Source organism: Equus caballus, chromosome 6 (assembly GCF_041296265.1).
Source record: "Equus caballus isolate H_3958 breed thoroughbred chromosome 6, TB-T2T, whole genome shotgun sequence".
NCBI classification, from domain to species: Eukaryota; Metazoa; Chordata; class Mammalia; order Perissodactyla; family Equidae; genus Equus; species Equus caballus.
Genome location: NC_091689.1, coordinates 2,748,146 through 2,769,129, shown reverse-complemented (window position 1 = coordinate 2,769,129; position 20,984 = coordinate 2,748,146). Strand labels below are relative to the sequence as shown.

The 20,984-nt window shown below is 35.5% G+C and overlaps 1 protein-coding gene across 6 annotated transcripts in view; it reads left to right on the top strand.

The window, feature by feature from the left end:
• ERBB4 (erb-b2 receptor tyrosine kinase 4) overlaps positions 1 to 20,984 on the top strand; it is a 1,102,331-nt gene that overhangs the window by 384,220 nt on the left and 697,127 nt on the right. For all 6 annotated transcript variants that reach the window (XM_023644065.2, XM_023644064.2, XM_001488767.6 and 3 more), the window contains exon 2: positions 12,188 to 12,339. In XM_023644065.2, coding sequence (XP_023499833.1) covers positions 12,188 to 12,339 — 152 coding nt within the window. The remainder of the gene's footprint in view (positions 1 to 12,187; positions 12,340 to 20,984) is intronic.

Below are 20,984 nucleotides of genomic sequence, written 5' to 3'. Positions count from 1 at the left end.
TAACAATGGTAGAATTTCATATTAATTTCACAACAATATAATTTTAAAATAAAATTAGAGGAGATAAACTATCAGAAGCAATATTACACAATTTTGCATAATATCAAACAGCATGAACTAGAGAAGAACCTAGTGCATATATAGAAACTAGAATGAGTGTATATATGTATATATACACACACATATGGACGTAGCTATACACACACACATACACAATCATGGTTCTTATTCAACTCAGCCAGAAAATTGGTTGTCATTGAACTTACCTTTATAGATGGCTAGGTAGGTAAGTCTTACATTCTATTTTTAGAGTAATATGTTTTTCTACTTTTCCTTTGGATGATTTAAAGTAAAATTTCTCAAGCATTTACATTAAAAATCACGGGCCGGCCCCGTGACCAAGTGGTTAAGTTTGCACGCTCCACTGCAGCAGTCCAGAATTTCGCTTGTTCGGATCCTTGGTGCGGACATAGCTCCACTCATCAGGCTACGCTAAGGCAGTGTCCCATGTGCCACAACTAGAAGGACCCACAACTATAATATGCAACTTTGTACTTGGGGGATTTGGGGAGAAAAAGCAGAAAGAAAAAAAATTTAAAAAAATAATAAATTATGTTTTATACAAAACATCGATGTTTTATAAAATGACAAGATTATCAAAAGTATTGATAATAATTTGAATTAGCATTCACACGTCTATAAAAGAAATGGCACAGCATATAATAGATATTTTGCCTTTCATAAAATTTAGAGAAAAAAAAATCTTTCCATAAATAAAATTCACTTTTTACATTCAAAAATGCTTCTAACTTTCATAAATTTAGAAACTACAGTTAAACCAAAAAAAAAGAAAAGAAATCTGGAGCCAGCCTGGTGGCACAGCAGTTAAGTTCACACGTTCCACTTCGGTGGCCCTGGGTTGGCCATTCGGACCCCAGGTGCAGACCTACACACCGTTTGTCAAACCATGCTGTGGCAGGCGTCCCACATATAAAGAAAAGAAAGATGGGCACAGATATTAGCCCAGGGCTAGTCTTCTTCAGCAAATCAGGAAGGTTGGCAGCAGATGTTAGCTCTGGGCTAATCTTCCTCTAAAGAGAGAAAGAGAGACAAAGAAAGAAAGAAATTGGATTTCCTTCCCAATGAGTATTTTTATACACATATGTATACGCATGCACCCATATATTCTTAAACAGTATCTTTGAAAATAATTGCTTTTATTAAGGGTTATTATTTTACTTTATCTTTTGAAATCATAACAATAAAATGATAAACAGCATGAGACTTGTCCCTCAAAAAAGTAGATTCTATAGTTATTATTTGATTTGCATTGTGTTCTTTACAAGTTATAATCAGGTGGTAAAAACATGTGAAAATTGAACATTTGCAAAGAATATTACAGAGAATTGACTCTATGTTATCCTGGCAGAAAATGTCAATAAAAACCTGAATTCTGTAATGAAGAGATATTTATTTGTATAATTTATCTTAAAATACATATTATTTTTGTGTCAGGGATTAAAAATGCATCATGTTCAGAAATGGAATGCTTCAAATTTTAAAAATTGATCCAATTTGTGCTGTGTTGTGCTGTGACAGTATTAAAAATAGTAGTTAGTATATATTTCCATTCCACCTGTATCTCTAAGTAAACAGTCAGTAATTTAGTTTAAAATTCATATCCACCTTCTAGAAAATAGTTTTTGTGCATATGAATCTTGCCAGCTACATAATATAAATAACTTTGTTTTATTTATACAATATAGAGAAATTATGTTGAAAAACTTTGTTAGAAGGTGATCTCAGATTAGGCTTTGCATGTAGATTTTCTGAAGATACAGTCAAGGACCTGCAGTGAAAAATGTTCTCTCCTGCACCCCTTTCTCTCAGTCCAAGTCTAACATTAGCACACTTTTTTCTTTTGATTTGATTGTTACTTATTCAGGCATAACCTTACCTTGAATGAGCAAGTTTGGATGGATGACCCAGGACAGTGGAGTGGACCAAGGCTTCTGTTTGTCCTTACATAGGTTCATCACAGCAAATAGGCACATGGACTAGGGGACAGATGGGAATACAAAGCAGCCCACATTCTGACGGCCAAGACATGTGCCCTGGCATAGAGTTTATTCCACCCAGAAGAGAGGCATCATAGTGCATTTGCGCAGAGGCATCAATCGCTCCAGAGGAGCCCTGGGTTGGAGAATGCCTTAAGGGAAAAGGGCCTTGAAAAGGAGTGTGTGGGTGACAACAGTGCCATCTTTCACTCTTGCTTTTTCTCAGTTTTGCCCATTATTGGAATAGCTTGATTGAATGTCTCTAGAAAGTGCTTATTGCATGTTATCAGCCAAGTAAACATTCGCTATTGGAAAGAATGAAAAAGCAAGCTTCACGCTGTAACCAGTCCAATAGAAAGACCATAGTCCATTTCTTAATGTACATCTTTATTAGTGCTTAAGAAACCAGCCTGATATGTGAGGAGAGCTTCATATTAGGAACACCTAGTCTAATTCCTTTTTGAAAAGTACTTCTAACAGGAAAAAAAACATCCTGCGAACTGCTACTGTAATTACAGTGGATGGCAAAGGTCTCACAGCGATAAGGCATCACAAGCCGGCTGGTTTTTATTACACACAAGGGGATGGTTGAAGGCATGATAGGCCAGGCAAGAAAGATGGTTGCTAATGTTTACATAGTTAGCTCCCACTGGCATTTCACCAGCTAGCAGGTTTGCATTGTCCCTCTTAATCTGAGAGAATGCATCCAGCTTCACAGCAAGACCTCAAGGAGAGCCAGATGATGGTGCAGATGGCAGGTGACTAATTTGGCAAGCCTTGATGAGTGGAAATCGTTTGCTTTAATTGCTTGTCAAGTCTAGTGCCTACATTAAAGTTAAGGACCTAGCACTTCCACAGACAATGAAATATTACATAAATAAGGACTTTTTGTGTGTGGGAGGGGGAGAGGGGCGGGAAGGATAATAAAAAGAGCAGGGAGGGAATTGTGGAAAAATAGTGGTAAGGACAATATTATTTCACCCAAGAATAAATGACAGAAATGTAATTTGTGAATGGGCAAAGTCTTTCTACCATGTTTTTTTCAGGTTCCAATATAAGCGTTTTATAAGATATAGTTCAGAAAAGAATACAATAAAATATTTAAAGGCAAGTAAACAATAAAGAAGAAGAACTAACAATTACATGTGAGCAGTTACAAGTCAGTTTTTGATGATCAATATAGTGCATTTTAAATCATTTATAATTATTTTAATTTTAATAAGCTAGTCTTTGAGATATAAGATGGAAAATAATTGGACACATTACAAGAATAACCTATTATATTGGGAAGACTAGATTAGAGCAGACTAATAGCAAAACATATCGTTCGTAAACAGAATACAATCATGTATAATTTTTATATCTCTCATTTTTCGGTAGTCTCCAGTGATGAAGTTGTCTCCCCTTGCAATATAATTTAGTAGTTTAAGCATCTTTGAGGTCATTTAGAGACTATTGTAAGCAAACAAAAGAGTACAATACAGATTAATTAAATGTTAGATGGATTAACATGTGGCGGTATATACAGCCTGCGGACTTGCCTTTCCCCGGTCTGGGGTACAGAACGCCTCTGTCTTCCTAGCTACAACTCTATTAGCGAAGGGTTGCGATGCCAAATGCCCTTTTCATTTGGCTCAAGAATCATTTAGAAAGTGTGTTAGTTAATTTCAGCAGATTTCCTGTCTTATCACTTTGGGAGTCAATAAAACAGTGGTAGAAAATAAAGATTCAGAAAATGCACTAGAGTTCACTTATTTTTTTTAAAAAGGATACTGATTTTTACATTGCAAATATTTTATTTCCAGTTTTATGTAATGTAAATTACAAAACAAGTTTCCTATTTTGGTGTTAATTTTTTTCCTTAATTCCTTTAAATTTAATTATATAGAATACAAAATTTATGAAATATAAGCCCATTTCCATTATTTATCATTTGGGCATAATTGCATCTGGTAAAAATATTTTTAAAACATTGATAGGTATTTTTTTAATATTAAAAAATACAAACAAAATAAGAGCAATAAAACTCAGAAATATAGTAATGGGATAATGCATGACTAAATATCATTCATTCCAGGAATACAAGAATGGTTCAATATTTGGAACTCATTAATGAATATTTCACTTTAATAAGTAAAGAAAAACTTCTCAAAAATAGCAAAAAGTACATGATACACTTCAACACTCAAATCTGAAATCAAAGCCCTAGTAAAGTCAGACTCTAAAACACATAACATGATAAAATATAAGCTGAACTAAGGAAAACATTTATGTTAGGATTAGGAAAAACTAGTAATGACTGCTATACCTATTAGTTGAAAAAGTTATCCTAGAATTTCTGATGAGCACTGGCCAAGAAAACAAAATAAAATAATATAATTAAAGATTAGATAAATCAAGAAACTCACTGAAGAAAACTAATTGGAAATGACAAGGATTTAGCAACGTAACTAAATTTGGGGGGAGAAACATACAAGAGTCATCAGGATTTTAAAAAAATATGTAACAATAATAACCAATTCAAAAATGTAACAAAAATTATTCATAAGAAGACAAAAGCATAAAATACTTAGGAACAAATACGGTGTTTTATGATTTACATACGTATTTTACTTCGTTAGACATAAAAGCCAACCTGAGTGTGGGTGTGTTTAAATTTACATACAATAAAATTGACTTTTTCTGGTGTGTACTTCTCTGAGTTTTAATTGTATAAATCTAGGTAAGCACCATCACGGTCAGCAGGCAGAACAGTTTGGCCATCTCCCAAATCGCACTCATGACCTTTTAGTCTCTCATGTCCTCCCATCCACTAGCAACCACTGATCTGTTCTCTATCCTTGTAATTTTGTCTTTTTCCAAAACATCATATCAATGGAATCATCCAGTGTGTTGCCTTTTGAGTCTGGCTTCTTTTAGTCAGCATAATGCCTTTGGGGATCTTCTATGTTGATCTATCAATCATCTATTCATTTTTATTGCTGAATAGATATACCACAGTTTGTTTATCACTCACTCATCAGGGGACATGTGAGTTATTTCCAATTTTTGGTGAATTTGAGTAGAGCTCCTATAAACATTTTTATTTCTCTCTCTCTTTTGTGAGGAGGATTGGCCTGAAGCTAACATCTGTTGCCAATCCTCCTCTTTTTTTGCTTGAGGAAGATAGTCCCTGAGCTAACACCTATGGCCATCTTTCTCTATTTTGTACGTGGGATGCTGCCACAGCATAGCTTGATGAGCAGTGCTAGTTCCACACCTGGGATCCAAACCTGTGAACCCCGGGCTGCAGAAGCAAAGCACACGAACTTAACCAATACACCTCTGGGCCGGCCCCTAAACCTTAGTGTTTTATGTGAACATAATTTTTTCTTTATCTAGGGATGTACCTACAAATGGGATTGCTGGGTCATTTGATAAGTGTCCATTCAACTTTATAACTTTATGCGATGTTGCCGTGGTGTGACCTCCTCAAGAGCGTCCATGGAATGCAGCCCATTACATAGTCTAGAGTAGGCTTAAAGTAAATATTTTAGAAATAAATTCAAGCACAGAATTTTTGAGCTAAAAGGAAACATAAAGACCCCTTGTTTGAGAAAAGAGAAAATTGGATCCAATGAAAAGAAGATAATTGCTCAAGTTCACACAGCTAGAGAGTGTTGGAGCAGCGGAGTGTCCGCCTCACCTTCTCTGCCCAGCATCCCTTGCTTTATATCAGACTGATTTCAGTACATCACCATGCGAGCCTAATATTTTAATTTGATTTAATATGTTGCAGAGTGCACGCATCCTATATATTTGAATAAATGGCAATAGCTAACATCGTTTGAACTCTGTCAATGAATCAGACATTGTGCAGAGCAAGTCACATGTATTGACTGATTTAATCCTCACAACAGCCTATGAGGTGGTTGCGGTTACAGATGAGGTTTACAGATGAGGAGACAAAATGACAGAGAGTCTGAGTAACTTGCCCAGGATTACATTTTAGAACAGTGATCAAGCTAGATTTTCAACCTGGAGATCTGGCTCTCAGCTGTGTGTTCTCAACCTCTAAACTGGGTTTATTAAGAACACTCAATACAAGATCCCACTGTAGTTACAGAAATGGAGACTCCAAGGGGTGAAGTGACTTGCTCAAGTTCATCCAGCTTTTGAAACTGGAGGGGCCAGCATTTGATTCTGTCTCAGTGATGCGTCTCAATGACTCCAAAGTCCATTTATTTATTCAACAAACATTGTCTGAGAGTCTACTGTGCCTGGGTGTTGAATAGACACGGGTCCTGCCTCCTATGGGGCTTTCATTCTAATGCAAAGACAGGTAATAAACAAGTAAATAAGCAAGTGTATAATGCAATTTCAGATAGCAGTAAAACAAAAACAAAGAAGATAAAACAGGCGGAGCACGATGTGTGGGCCACTGGTGCCTATTGCAGGTCAGGTGGTGGAAGAAGGCTTTTCTGAAAGAAGGACGTTTGAGCAAAGAGCTGAATATACGTTCTTACGGGCTATTGTAAGATGTTTGCATTTTATACTAAGTGTGATTAGGAGCCAAGGATTGTTTTCAGTAAGGGAGTGAAGTGAACCATTTGTGTTTTTAAAAAGAGCATTCTGGCCTCTGCAGAAAAGAAACTGACGGGCCTAGCGGGAAATCCACGAAGTCAGTCGGTGAGGCGGCTGCCGTCAAAGCGCACGGCAGAGGGAGCGGGGGCTCGGATCGAATGTCTAGAGTAGTGGAAGTGGTGAGTTCGCCACATTCCAGGTTGTATTTTGAACAAAAAGCTGCCAAAACCTGCCATGTCCGTGTAACAATTATCCAATTAACTTAAATTTATCCTTTTTTTCTTTCTACTTGCTCAGAATTGTATAATGCTCAGAATTGTATAATCAACCAAATATTCTTTAAAGCTCCTTCTAAAGAATACGACTATCAGATCTTCCTTCAAATTAATGAGACTTCAGACACAAGCTAAAATTGTCAAGGGAGTCCTAAGTTTTTATCTGCGATATAGTACACTTAGGAAACTAAACCTGAGAATCTTCATGCGTGTGTTTTTAAGACACCCCTTCCTTTGCCTCCAAACTCAGTCTCTGGCAATAGTGGTTGAAGGTCACATCTTCAAATGGGTAGCACTCCCGGGAGCCTGGGCCATGCCACATTAGCAAAGGAGGCTGTGGCCAGAATCTGGACGGTCCTGCCCATTGCCTGACCCAATGGAAACCAGGATGAGATGAGTCAGCGTTTCACATTCTCTTTAAGTATTTTATATTTTGAGGTTTACTACGGCTCCAGATTTTGAAATACCCAACAATGTGCATCAAACTATAGCATATTTATTATGTTAACATTTCTGAAAGAGAAAATACTTATTAGTGGTACATCAGATAGAAACATTAGTGAATTTTTATCAGGTTACCAAATATTTTTCAGATAGTCCCTGAATTATGCACACACAGTGTGTACATGGCTTATCTATTCTACTTCCTGTTCTCCTTACATGTGCGTGTACAATCACACAAGCCCTTATAAAAGACCTTGGCCATTTTAATCAATATGTGTTTTTCCGTGCCACTAGATCAACAGTAGATGCTAAATAAATAATTATTCATTTCTTAATTTGTGTCTCACATAGGCATTTGATTTGAAAGTTAGGCAAAGATTTGATTTAATTCCTTTTTTCCCTCTGGTCTTTCTTGTGTGAACAAGTGGAGCGCTGGTTTGCACAGACATAACAAGCCTGGAGGCAATAATTGATTTTCAGTATTAATATGAGTACTGTTACTGTTTCTTCATTTTGCTTCTATTTTCCCCATGAATCAAATGAATAATTTTGTTAACCAACCTTTTTATATTGCTACAAACTCCTAATTATATTCTTAATTTTTGACTGAATGAGGCTTCTGTAGTTCACTCACTGTTGGATGCCAATCTTAAGTCAAGAAGAATAAAAAGCCCCTGTTTGCAACTGGAGCTACATTTGTAGTGGAATCAATACCATATAGAATAATTGGTGATTTTATTAAAGCCTCACATACAGCTTTCTTCCTGGAGTTACAGTTGGAATGAAAACTCTAGGGAGCACATGTAAATTCAGGATTTTTGAAGCTTGAACTATAGTGAGCTTATAGTTAAAAGACTTCATAATAGGGTTGGCAAAGGGTGCCGAATTTTATTAGACTTGTTTTGGCTGGTGAAAAAGATTTTTCAATTTTGTTTGATAAACAGCTTTGTGAAATCAATGAAACTTGATGGTTTAAGCATTGTCTTGTATACATTGCCTGATTGTAAAATCGATTGACAAATAGAAGTTGTGAGGCATTCGGTGAAGTCTTCATGAAGAGAAATACACGATTTTTAAACATCTATCCAAGCTAATTCTTTTAAAATCAAGTTTGTCTTTCAAGATGAAAGTTATGAGGAATGTATTACTGATTACAGATAGTTTGAATCAAACATTAATATACAAGAAAGCATCACTGAGACAGTAATATTTCCCAAATGGTACTCTGTGTGGTAAAAACTCCAAAGACCAGAATGTTTGGAGGATAGAGTATTCTTATGGATCAGTTTTCTGTTTATTGGAAGATTTTTGTTGTTGAGAAAAATTTTTAAACATATTTATTCCAATTTTCTGTTTTCATATAGTATATACAAAACACAGCAGATCATTTATTGAGCAGCGGAAACTTTTCTGAATTGAGGGTCATTTTCTGAATATGTATTATAATTGTTTTTATAGCGATTAAATACATATTATTAATTGCTAATTTCTTGCAAAGCCCTGTGCTATATAGCTCAGCAGAGGCAAAGTGATGATTACTATTTTGTACTTGTCATCAAAGAATTTACAGCCTTTGTTGGTTTCTTATATAAACAGATTATTTCAATAATAATTAATAATAATAATTTCATACTACATACCTTTTTGAAATATGCAGAATAAGAAATATGCAAAATACATAGGTATTACAGTTATAATAACAGATGTTTCTCCCAAAATTTGTTTAAGCTTCCATAAAAAATGTCAGAATACACTAACTAATTTAGAACACTTTCATTTAGCTTTACATATTGATTTTTATATATTGATAGTAAAGTATGGATTTTATTTCCAATTCGAGGAAACTTGTACAACATAAATTGTACATATATTGTGATGTGGCATTGTATAGGTTTTAGAAATGGTGCAGCAAGTTTACTCATCAATGTTTAGTTGCCCCCAGCAGCAGTTGCATTAAAATATAAGCTTGATCCTCACTGGAATTTATAATAATTAAATCTATATTTCATAAACCCATAGAGAAGTACCTTTTCTCAACAGACATTTTATAATTTTATAAATATTTTGCTATAAATTTGTTGTAGGCAATAAAATAAAGATCATGGATTAAGGGTGTTTTGTAGCCAGTCTCCAGAGCATGTTGAAAAAAAGAGCTGGACTTTGATCTTGATAAGGGTCACGTACGTGAGTCAATTGCTACTTGTTCTCCTGCTTATGTTGAATATTATTGTACTTATCAATAGAATTGTTTTTTAGTGTTTGTTAGTTTTAGTAATAAAGGAAACTTTCACAGAATTAATAACATGTTCAGACGACCAAAAACGATTTTGTAGTTTCATTATGATTTATGTAAATTCAGTCAAACAACTAGATAGAATAGTTAAAGTTATGTAAGGTCAAAGCTCATAACTTAACTGGAATTTAATCCCTCCTATGTGTAATATTTTAGCAGCTGGGACCAAAATTCGCCATTATCTTGATGTTAACGATGATAAAACAACATAAAACCTTGATTGTTTGAAGATCCTGTTCCTTTTAGCTCATTTCTCAGCCAATCTCTAGGGTATATCTCTCCTTCTTATGGTCCAAGATGGTGGTTCCGGTTTTAGCCATCGCATCTGCATTCCAGGTGGCAGATGGAAGGAAGGGATAAAGAAGAAAGGAGGAAACGTTGGGCTCCAAAAATGTTTTAAATAAAGTTCTAGTAAGGTGTCATACAACATGTCAGAACTTAGTCCCTTGTTAAGCTTATCTCAAGGGAGGCAGAGAATTTTTATTTGGGGTGGCTACACGCCCAGCTAAAATTGTGTAGTCTATTATTGTGAAGGAAGAGAAGAAAGGATATTGAGGATTCTAGAAGTCTTTGCATCCATCCTTATCGTTCTACAAAAACTGCGTTCTCTGGGGCAACAGATGAATTCCAGCATGGTATATGAGAGACTCTGCATTCGGAAGAGAGAAAGAGGAGAGTAACTTGGAGGTGATAAGCTGATAGGACCTTGGAAGCAGGAAGTGATTTTAAAAATTTCTTTAAATGTGAGGTTTCGAGAGAAATAGTCTGAAGATTATGTATGGTTTTTCTAGAGCTTCCATAGCAAAGTACAACAAACCAGGTGACTGAAAACAACCATAATTTGTTCTTTGACAGTTCTGAAGGCTAGAAGTCCAACATCGAGGTGGCAGTAGGGTCATGCTCCCTCTACATTCTACATTATTCCTCAAGACTTTTGTTATTGTGTTGTGTCAGTAAGCAAAAGCAGGCTTTAAAGTGGCCCCAATTATTCGAACATGCCCATCTAGATTTTTTCTTTTCTACTCCGAAATCCATTCCCTTGAACACCACATCAGGCATGATGACTTCTTTGTCATTTCTGTGTGCGTTACACATGAACGTATATATGACATTATCGCTAAGCTCTGTTTCCAGGGTCTTCTAAGTTAACACTTTATATCTTGCCGTAAACTTGGTGTATGTTATGTAACTTACTCAAAGAAGATCTATTAACAGTCCATTTTTTTAACTTTATGTACTATTATTATAAGATTCATAATATATTTTTTCATTCTGTTGAAGATTAGAGTTGGTGCATTAAATAGTAAGGATTTCATTCAGGCAAGAATACAAAACATGAGAACTAACTAAAACTCTGACTTCTAGAAGACAGGAAAAATATCAACACACACACAACCTAAAAAACACACATTTGTATATGCTGATGTGCTCACATATGAACAGATTTGAGAAACGACCCCCCCAAGAGGTCAGACTAAGATAATTTATTAATAGTCCATTATTTCTCAGAACACTAGGAAAGATATGTAGTGATGACCCAGTTGATGTCAATAAATGTTTATATTTTATTACATAGTCTGTTTGTAGTGTGCGTTTATAAATGTTTCAGTCTAAGTTAGAGAATATTTGTATTTTAAAAGGTAGTATTTTTGAGGACTTAAAGGCACAAGTTTTAATTATGTTGAAAATTTACTCAATAACAACAGCTTATTTTGCAATAGAAAAATACCATTTTAAAAAATAAAGTTGTTACTTTTATCATGTTTTGATTTTGATTCAATTTACATATGTAGGCTTACCTATTAGAAAATAGAGTAAATTGTAAGTCTGAAAGAAAATCTTGTTTACATGAAATTAAGTGTATTTATGTGTTTTTTATGCTCACAGCAAATGTGATTAAGTTTATTCTCTTTGCTCTGTGTTTCTGTGGAGCTCATGCCTTCCTACTCTCTGTGGTTAGTACATGCAATTTGTGAATATAGATGTATGCTATCACTTATACGCGGAATCTTAAAAAGCCAGACTCTTAGAAATGGAGAAAAGAATGGTAGTTCCCAGGGGCTGTGGGATGGGGCACATGGAGAGATGTTGGTCAAAGAGTACAAATTTCCAGTTATAAGATGAATAAGTTCTGGGGATCTAATGTACAAGATGGTGACTATAGTTAACATTACTATATTACATATTTAAAAGTTTCTAAGAGAGTAAATCTTAAATGTTCTCACCACAAAAAAAAGGAAATGGAAGTTATGTGACATGATGGAGATGTTAGCCAAGGCTATGCTGGTCATCATTTTGCAATATATAAGTGTATCAAATCCACATGTTGTACACCTTAAAATTGTGTAATATGTTAATTATATCTCAATAAATCTGGAAAAAATAAAAGTAAAGATATTTATCAGTGAATGGGTTATGGGTCTTAATGACAGTCAAATTAGTTTAATTCAGAGAATTGGAGTTGAGTGTTGTGGCAGAGAGAGTTGAGCGATATTGTCATTGTGCATGTCATATAGAGGTTACGTAACTCCCCGTGTATCTTCTTGTCTTGGCAGTGTGTGCAGGAACAGAGAATAAGCTGAGCTCTCTCTCTGATCTGGAGCAGCAGTATCGAGCCTTGCGCAAATACTATGAGAACTGTGAGGTAGTCATGGGCAACCTGGAGATAACCAGCATCGAGCACAACCGGGACCTCTCCTTTCTGCGGGTAAAGCCATTTCTTTATTTCTCTTTTCTTCTTTGTGAATGGACGGTGGTATCATAATGCATAAAGACATACCAGCTTGCTTGGACGTGATGGCTATGCTTTTCTGCTCAGCAGGGACCATGACTGTAGAGAAGATAAGAGATACTGAGGCACACCCAGGAAAAGAACAAGAGTAGCAATTCCATCATGGTTGACATCTTGAGTTTAGAGTAGCTACTGTTACTCGAAGATTGATAGAAGATTCTGTCAGGGTGTAGTGCATGACATCTGGCAAGTTTGCCTTTCTCTGAACTGCAGGCCAAAAGAAAACTGTTAGGCTGGGCACTAGGAGAGTCAGAAGACTAATCAGATAAGAATTGGTAACTTTAGCTAGGCATCTCCTTTTCTGCCCTTTTTCTGTCACTTTGGAACTTTTAGACTATTTCATATTGCCATAATGAGACTAATACTATTATTTTTAGAAAAAAAATGACATCTGTTTTTGAAAATCTATGAATCATTTAAAGTAGACTCACAGGAAATTACAAGTACTTACACAGATCAGTATTCACATGCACATGAATGCACATATGTATGTACGTAGTTATCCAGAGGCGACCAGGCCTTTTACAAACATGTTTTGGCTCTCATTTACCCTTTCTGTGTTAAACAGGCTATTAGTGCTTAATGCCTACAGTTTCTTAAGTTTACTCTAACCACAATAGCTAGAGGAAAATCTGAATTTCACAGGGACTTTGAGAAAGTGAGATGGGGAGGTGTTCTTTTGTATAATTAAGAATTTACTCTTGGGCCGGCCTGGTGGCACAGTGGTTAAGTTTACATGTTCTGCTTCGGGGGCCTGGGGTTTGCCAGTTCGGATCCCAGGTGTGGACATGGCATCACTTGGCAAGCCTGCTGTGGTAGGCGTCCCATATATAAAGTAGAGGAAGGTGGGCATGGATGTTAGCTCAGGGCCAGTCTTCCTCAGCAAAAAGAGGAGGATTGGCAGCAGATGTTAGCTCAGGGCTAATCTTCCTCAAAAAAAAGAAGTTACTCTCTGTACAAGAATTAATAGGATATATTTTAAATAATAGCAACTCTAGAATATGTTTGATCTTGTTTTCAACAATATTTACATACTTCTTGTCCTGTATAAATCAAAAATGTTTTGAATAGTAATACAGTAAACTATTTAGTGGAAGTGGATAGTAAATTATTTAGAGAATTATGATAATTTTCATAATTCTGTACTTAGATAAGTAGTAAAAAAACAGTGATTTTTAAATATGTTGAATGTAATAAGTATGTCTAGAAATGGTAATAACCTCAGAAAATGAACCACCTCAAAACTTAACACTATGAGGCTTATGGTATCTGTTTTTAAAATGACTGTCATCTTAGGCTTGGTGTGGGAAAGAAGAAGGCGTTTCCATATTCTACTGCTCTGTCAGAGCTCTGCTTCTGTGAGTTATGTGTCAAAACATTTTAATAATTATGATGTTTATTTATGACATTTTTTAATCAAAAGTAGATAATAAAAGTTCTCTAAATCCTAGAATAAGTATGCCTAAAAAGAACTTACTTTTTTTTCTATTTTGGACTATTGTTTCAACAAGGAACACATACAAGCTATTCTAGAACAGCCACTTCAAAGAAATGCATTTGAGTATTAATTATTAAAATTTCCTTGCAAGCTTTAACCTGTCTTTTTATTTTAAATTCTTTTTTTTTTTTTTGAGGAAGATCAGCCCTGAGCTAACATCTGCTGCCAATCCTCCTCCTTTTTTTTGCCGAGGAAGACTAGCCCTGAGCTAACATCCTTGCCCATCTTCCTCTACTTTATATGTGGGATGCCTGTCACAGCATGGCTTGACCAGAGGTGTGTGGGTCCGCACCCAGGATCCCAACTGGCGAACCCCGGGCTGCTGAAGCAGAACATGTGAACTTAACTGCTGCGCCACCGGGCCGGCCCCAGCTTTAACCTGTCTCGACTGATTATTTTAAAATAGATTTTATTCTTCAGCATTAAAATAAAATCTTGATGGTATATGAGCTGATTTGTAGATTTAGTTAGAAATGCCAAGAAGCTCAATGATGTTGTAGAAAAGGAAAGCTAACTGAGAGCTGAATTATGAATCTGGGGAAAGAAAGAGCTTAAATTGTCTATTCGAGAAGATTAATATGAGAAAATTTAAAAAGAACAATATAAGATCTTTGTTTTTCCTTTTGTGTTTTCTTTGTTTTGTTTGCTATATATGGAACTAGATTTCACTGGATTAACAAAAAATAGTCATGAGTATTGAAAGTGACAGTCTTTGAAATAAGCAACATAAAAGTGTCTTAATATATACATTATAATTCTATAATTCTTAAGCTCTTATAAGGTAACAGGATAGAATTATCAAAAGTAGACTTTAGTCGGTTTTTAATCTTTAGAAACATGAAAGTGGCATACAGATCTTTGAGCAACATGGTCCATACTGTTGAATATTCTACTTTTATAGGAATCATTTTGAAGTAAAAAATAAGTTAATAGAATGAACGGATTTGGGAAGGGATAAAATAAGGAAGACCAAGGTTTCTACTTGGAAAGGAAATAAGTTGTTTCTTTAAAAAAGTGATTGTTGGTTGCTAAGTAGCATCTCTAAAAGTTCATATAAACTTTGTACTAACTCATGTACATATCTCTATTTTCATCTACTTATTTAAAGATAACTCTAATAGGGATTTTTTTATTATTAATAGCATCTTTTGTTTCATTTATCTTTTGTTCCTTTGGAAAATAACCATTTCTAATCATGACATATTCATTCACTCAACAAATCATCTTAGCCCAAGGACACCATAGCAAGTAACCTATTGTCCTTGACTTCAACAATCACGCAGTCTTGTAGAGAATTACAGATGTGTAATACATAAGTACTGATATGGATGTGTGTATATGTAATATATGTAATATATATGCACATACATAAAATTTTATAATTACTAAGACAGAAATAGGAGCCCAGAATCAGAATGAAGATATGGTCTTGTGTTAACGGTAGGCGTGGGTGCTGGACAAAGAAAGGAATGGCTAATTCTGAAGGATTCAGGAAAGCTTCCATCAAAAAGGTGCTTGAATTGAATTGTGAGAAATGAGTAGGGGTCACAAGGTGGGTGGGTGGAAGAAAAGGGCATTCCAGTGGCAGTAACACTAAAGGCTTAGAGAAAATGCACTGAGTTAATGTGTATTTAGTGTGTACTGCTTTAGATACTAGACATATGCATACAAATAAATCACACATGGTTCTTGCCCTCATGGGACCTATAGTGTAGTGTGGAGATAAATATGGGATTAGAATAAAATATTAAATTAGAGGAGTAGACAGTCTTATACTATAGATAGATATCTACGAGGCATCAGCATCAAAATGACAAGTATACCTTTGGGGATTAGATAAAATAATCAAGGGAGGGTGAAAAGAGTTAGATCAAGAAGTGGCCCAAAGACAGAACTCTCCAGGTATCCCATTCTCTGTTTCTTGATGAACTCAGTGTGATGTCATGACTACTTTTCTTAGTAGGCCCTGAAAGTAGGGACTACTAGGTGACATCTTCATAATACTACTATATTGACTAAGCCATTATTTCTAACTATGCCTTAGAATTTGCTAAAAGCTCTTCATTTAATTTAAAAATTCATTCCTCCTGACAGCTACATTATGATTCATTTGTGCTTTTAGTAGCTTCTCTCCAAAATACATGACCTGTCCAATATTGATGCATTGCAATAAGTAGAGTCCATGTAAAGGAAATCTAGTTATTTCAGATCATGCTATCATGTCCAATAAGTTGAATCATATGAGTGAATAGTAAACTTTCATTAACCTATCCTATGGATTATGTGGCCCTCAGATATATTTATGTAACTGCAATTCATCGAGCAACTTCTTACAGAGGTGTGTGACTTCCCTTCTTTTAAGAATGACCCAAACCTATAATGTGTTTGGAGAAGCATTATGGATAGAGATCTTAAATTTCATTCTGGAATTTACTTCTGTTTTCAGGAACTTACTAAATCATTTTTGTTTTTAAAAGACTTTCCATCCTTATTTTCATCTCTAATTAGCAAGTTATAGTGTGTTGTCTTGTTATTTGTTTTGCGTGAAATCACTTTAATTTCTATGATTCGTGAGAGCAGCTTACACAGGTACCCTATTTACTTCTTTCACTATCTGCATAGTCAGGGCGGAGTGGGTCAATCAGACTCTCTTCCCGTGAGGATTTGAAATTGTGGCTAAGGGAATTCAGTTTCTGTATCAGTTAATTTCTTGCCCACTTAAGTACCAGAACACAGCCATATTTTTCCCTGTGGTCTGAAGTCAGAGAGAGCTATGCAGACAGCAGAATGGAGCCAAGACACTGAAACAGACATGGAAAGCAGAGAAAGACTGTTCATTTCCAGGTTCCAGTCTGCTTCAGAAGACTGGTTGCATTCCTGCCAATGAGTCCTTAAGATACTCCCGGAACTTGATAGTAACTTTAAATTGATCTCCCCCTTTTTCCTTAAACTAGATAAGGTTGTTTTCTTTTACCATAACTAAAATATCTCATCTAGAACATCTCCAAGATCTCAAGAAGACAGAAAAAGTGGGCCTTTGAAATCGGGTTGGAGATGTGCTTATATGTAATCTAAAAAAAAACCCTATATGTTTTGGAGACCCTTCCTTAATCTTTGTTAGATATATCTTATGGAAATATTTTGAAATGCATTCTTTTCAAGATACTTTTATTATATCAATCTTGATGCTTATTTCTGTAAACACAGTATTTACCCAGATTTTATTTATTTATTTATTCATTTATTTGTTCATTTATCTCTTTATTTATTTAGTGAGGAAGATTAGCCCTGAGCTAACATCTGTGCCAGTCTTCCTCTAGTTTCTATATGTGGGTGCCTCCACAGCATGACTGATGAGTGGACTACGTCCACTGTTGGGATCTGAACCCGTGAACCCTGGCTGCCAAAGGGAGTGAGCAGAACTTTCACCACTCGGCCACCGGGTTGGCCCCATAACCCAGCTTTGTTTTAACCTCCAAATTTTTGCATTTCTTTTTTTTTTTATTTTTTTTATTTTTTTCTTTTTTTTTATTAATGTTATGATAGATTACAACCTTGTGAGATTTCAGTTGTACATTTTTGTTAGTCATGTTGTGGGTACACCACTTCCCCCTCTGTGCCCTCCCCCCACCCCCCCTTTTCCCTGGTAACCACCGATCAGATCTCCTTATCAATATACTAATTTCCACCTATGAGTGGAGTCATATAGAGTTCGTCTTTCTCTGACTGGCTTATTTCGCTTAACATAATACCCTCGAGGTCCATCCACGTTGTTGTGAATGGGCCAATTTTGTCTTTTTTTATGGCTGAGTAGTATTCCATTGTGTATATATACCACATCTTCTTTATCCAATCATCAGTTTCTGGGCATGTAGGCTGGTTCCACATCTTGGCTATTGTAAATAATGCTGCGATGAACATAGGGGTGCAACGGACTCTTGAGATTTCTGATATCAGCTTCTTAGGATAGATACCCAGTAATGGGATGGCTGGGTCATAGGGTATTTCTATTTTTAACTTTTTGAGAAATCTCCATACTGTTTTCCATAGTGGCTGTACCAGTTTGCATTCCCACCAACAGTGTATGAGGGTTCCTTTTTCTCCACAACCTCTCCAACATTTGTCACTCTTGGTTTTGGATGTTTTTGCCAATCTAATGGGTGTAAGGTGATATCTTAGTGTAGTTTTGATTTGCATTTCCCTGATGATTAGCGATGATGAACATCTTTTCATGTGTCTCTTGGCCATATTCATATCTTCTTTTGAGAAATGTCTGTTCATGTCCTCTGCCCATTTTTTGATCGGGTTGTTTGTTTTTTTGTTGTTAAGCAGTGTGAGTTCTTTGTATATTATGGAGATTAACCCTTTGTCAGATAAGTGGCTTGTGAATATTTTTTCCCAATTAGTGAGCTGTTTTTTTGTTTCAATCCTGTTTTCCCTTGCCTTGAAGAAGCTCTTTAGTCTGATGAAGTCCCATTTGTTTATTCTTTCTATTGTTTCCCTCAACTGAGGAGTTACAGTGTCCAAAAAGATTCTTTTGAAACTGATGTCAAAGAGTGTACTGCCTATATTCTCTTCCAAAAGACTTATTGTCTCAGGCCTAATCTTTAGGTCTTTGATCCATTTTGAGTTTATTTTTGTGTGTGGTGAAAAAGACTGGTCAATTTTCAATCTTTTGCATGTGGCTGTCCAGTTTTCCCAGCACCATTTGTTGAAGAGACTTTCTTTTCTCCATTGTAGGCCCTCTGCTCCTTTGTCAAAGATTAGCTGTCCATAGATGTGTGGTTTTATCTCTGGGCTTTCAATTTTGTTCCATTGATCTGTGGACCTGTTTTTGTACCAGTACCATGCTGTTTTGATCACTGTAGCTTTGTAGTATGTTTTGAAATCGGGGATTGTGATTCCACCGGCTTTGTTTTTCTTGCTCAGGATTGCTTTAGCAATTCGCGGTCTTTTGTTGCCCCATATGAATTTTAGGATTGTTTGTTCAATATCTGTGAAGAATGTTCTTGGGATTCTGATTGGGATAGCATTGAATCTGTAGATTGCTTTAGGTAGTATGGACATTTTAACTATGTTTATTCTTCCAATCCATGTTTTGCATTTCTTTTTGAGAAAAATAAAGCTAGTTGACACCACACAGTTGGCTAGAAAAAGGCACTGAAACTTATTTACTATGTACTTGATCACTGTCACAAGGTTAAGGCATGTAATAGAAAGCAGCAAAGCATAAAAACCACAGACTTTGCGCTATTGTCTTATACTTTGTGAACTCTCTCAAACAAGGCAAAATACAGCAAGTAATGGGAATGAACCATCAGACCTTTTACCCTCGTTAGAATTCTTGAGGGTTTTCTCTCTTTTTTCTTTCCATTGGTCTTCCTTGCTACTGCTAGCATTCAGTAACTCACCTCTTCTAAAAAGGTACCTGACTTACCAGCTTTTATACCTTCAATTTATTTTTTTCTGTTTTATATATTCACTTTAATCAAATAAGTATTAGGTGTCAACTGAGTGTAAAGCTGTGTGATATATAACGTAGAGTATATTTAGGGAGTGTTAATACCTATCCTTAACCATTGCTATAATAAGAAATATTTTTGATCTGTAGCTTGAATTTAGTTGTCTGAAAATTGTTTTGGAAATAGTGTTTATTAGGAGTGTGAAGACATAAATTTATTTAGCAGTTGATCCATTGACCTGGGATATTAACAATATCAGTAATTTATTGGACCTCTGTATACTGTAGTCTAGAAGCCTTAAATCTTAATGATTATACATGTCTTTTATGATTGAAAAATGAATAAAAATACATTAATACATTAAGATATCTTTCCAGATAGCATCATTAATTTTCTGTTATTGATAACAAAAGGAGTTGACTTTGAAAAAGTCAGAAAACAGATTTTTAAAGCAAAAATATTTTTAAAAAGATATCTTCTCTCAGATAATGAATAACACATGTTGTTATAAGAATGTAACCATTTTTCAAAAGTATTTGCTGCTCTCATTGTATATTTGGCAGAGCTATAGGGAGGTTTTTGATTATACAAGAAATAAACTGCCAATTTTTAAAATTAAAATTGTGTTATTTCTTTATAAAAGAAATCATATAAATAGTTTGTTGTTCTCTACTAAGGAAAATATCCCATTCTTAAATGTATATATTATCTTTGCCTTTTAGTTAATAATTCATATTTCATAATGCCATGGGACTGTCATCCCCTTTTCTATCAGGATATGTATGGGACTCTGCATGTGTGAGGGTGTTGCTTTTCCTCCACTCTCCGTAGGACATGGAATTGCATTGCTTTCCAGTCCTTGTCATGGGCCCACATTATTTCATTCTCATACTCACACATAGATTCTCTTCTGACTAAGGACAGATATTTGCAGGAAGGCAGATAAAGCTGTAACTCAGAGACTGCAAGATACTGACTAGCTCACTGGAACCTAAGACCTTGGCTTCATGAGCATGGTTTCATTACAATACAGTCAAGGATGATGCTTGGCAATAATGAGTTTTGAGCTGCAACAAGTAACCCTGCTTTCACCTATTCCTTAGCTGTCTCCAGTAAGGATGAGGAACCAGTCAGGCTTAACATAAAATTTGGCAATATTTACATTTCAGCCTACTTCTAGCTTCAGGGTCTCCCTAACTGTCCTTTGGCAGTTGGAAGCAGATGAATAGAATTAAATCCAACAGTATGGGGGGGAGGGTTAACGTTTGTCTGCGTTTGTTTCCCTTATCCTCCTCACCCACATTTAACTCTATGCCTGGGCTAAGGTGCCTGCTGCGTAGCATGATTTAGCAAAACCCTACGTTGAAGAATTTATACTCAAAAATAAATAGATAATTTACAAAGAACTTTATTCCTTTGGGTTAGAAAATGATTTATTGAATAGTTTGTTTAAACAGTAGTTACCACTGCCTATCTGTATTTGTTTTTAGCTCATTAAATACCAGGTAGAATGACTTGTGTGGGAGATATTGTGTTGGAGAGGTTGATTGGAATCAGGGTGAGAAAAGTAGTCATATTTTAGAATCATTAAAAATTGGGGA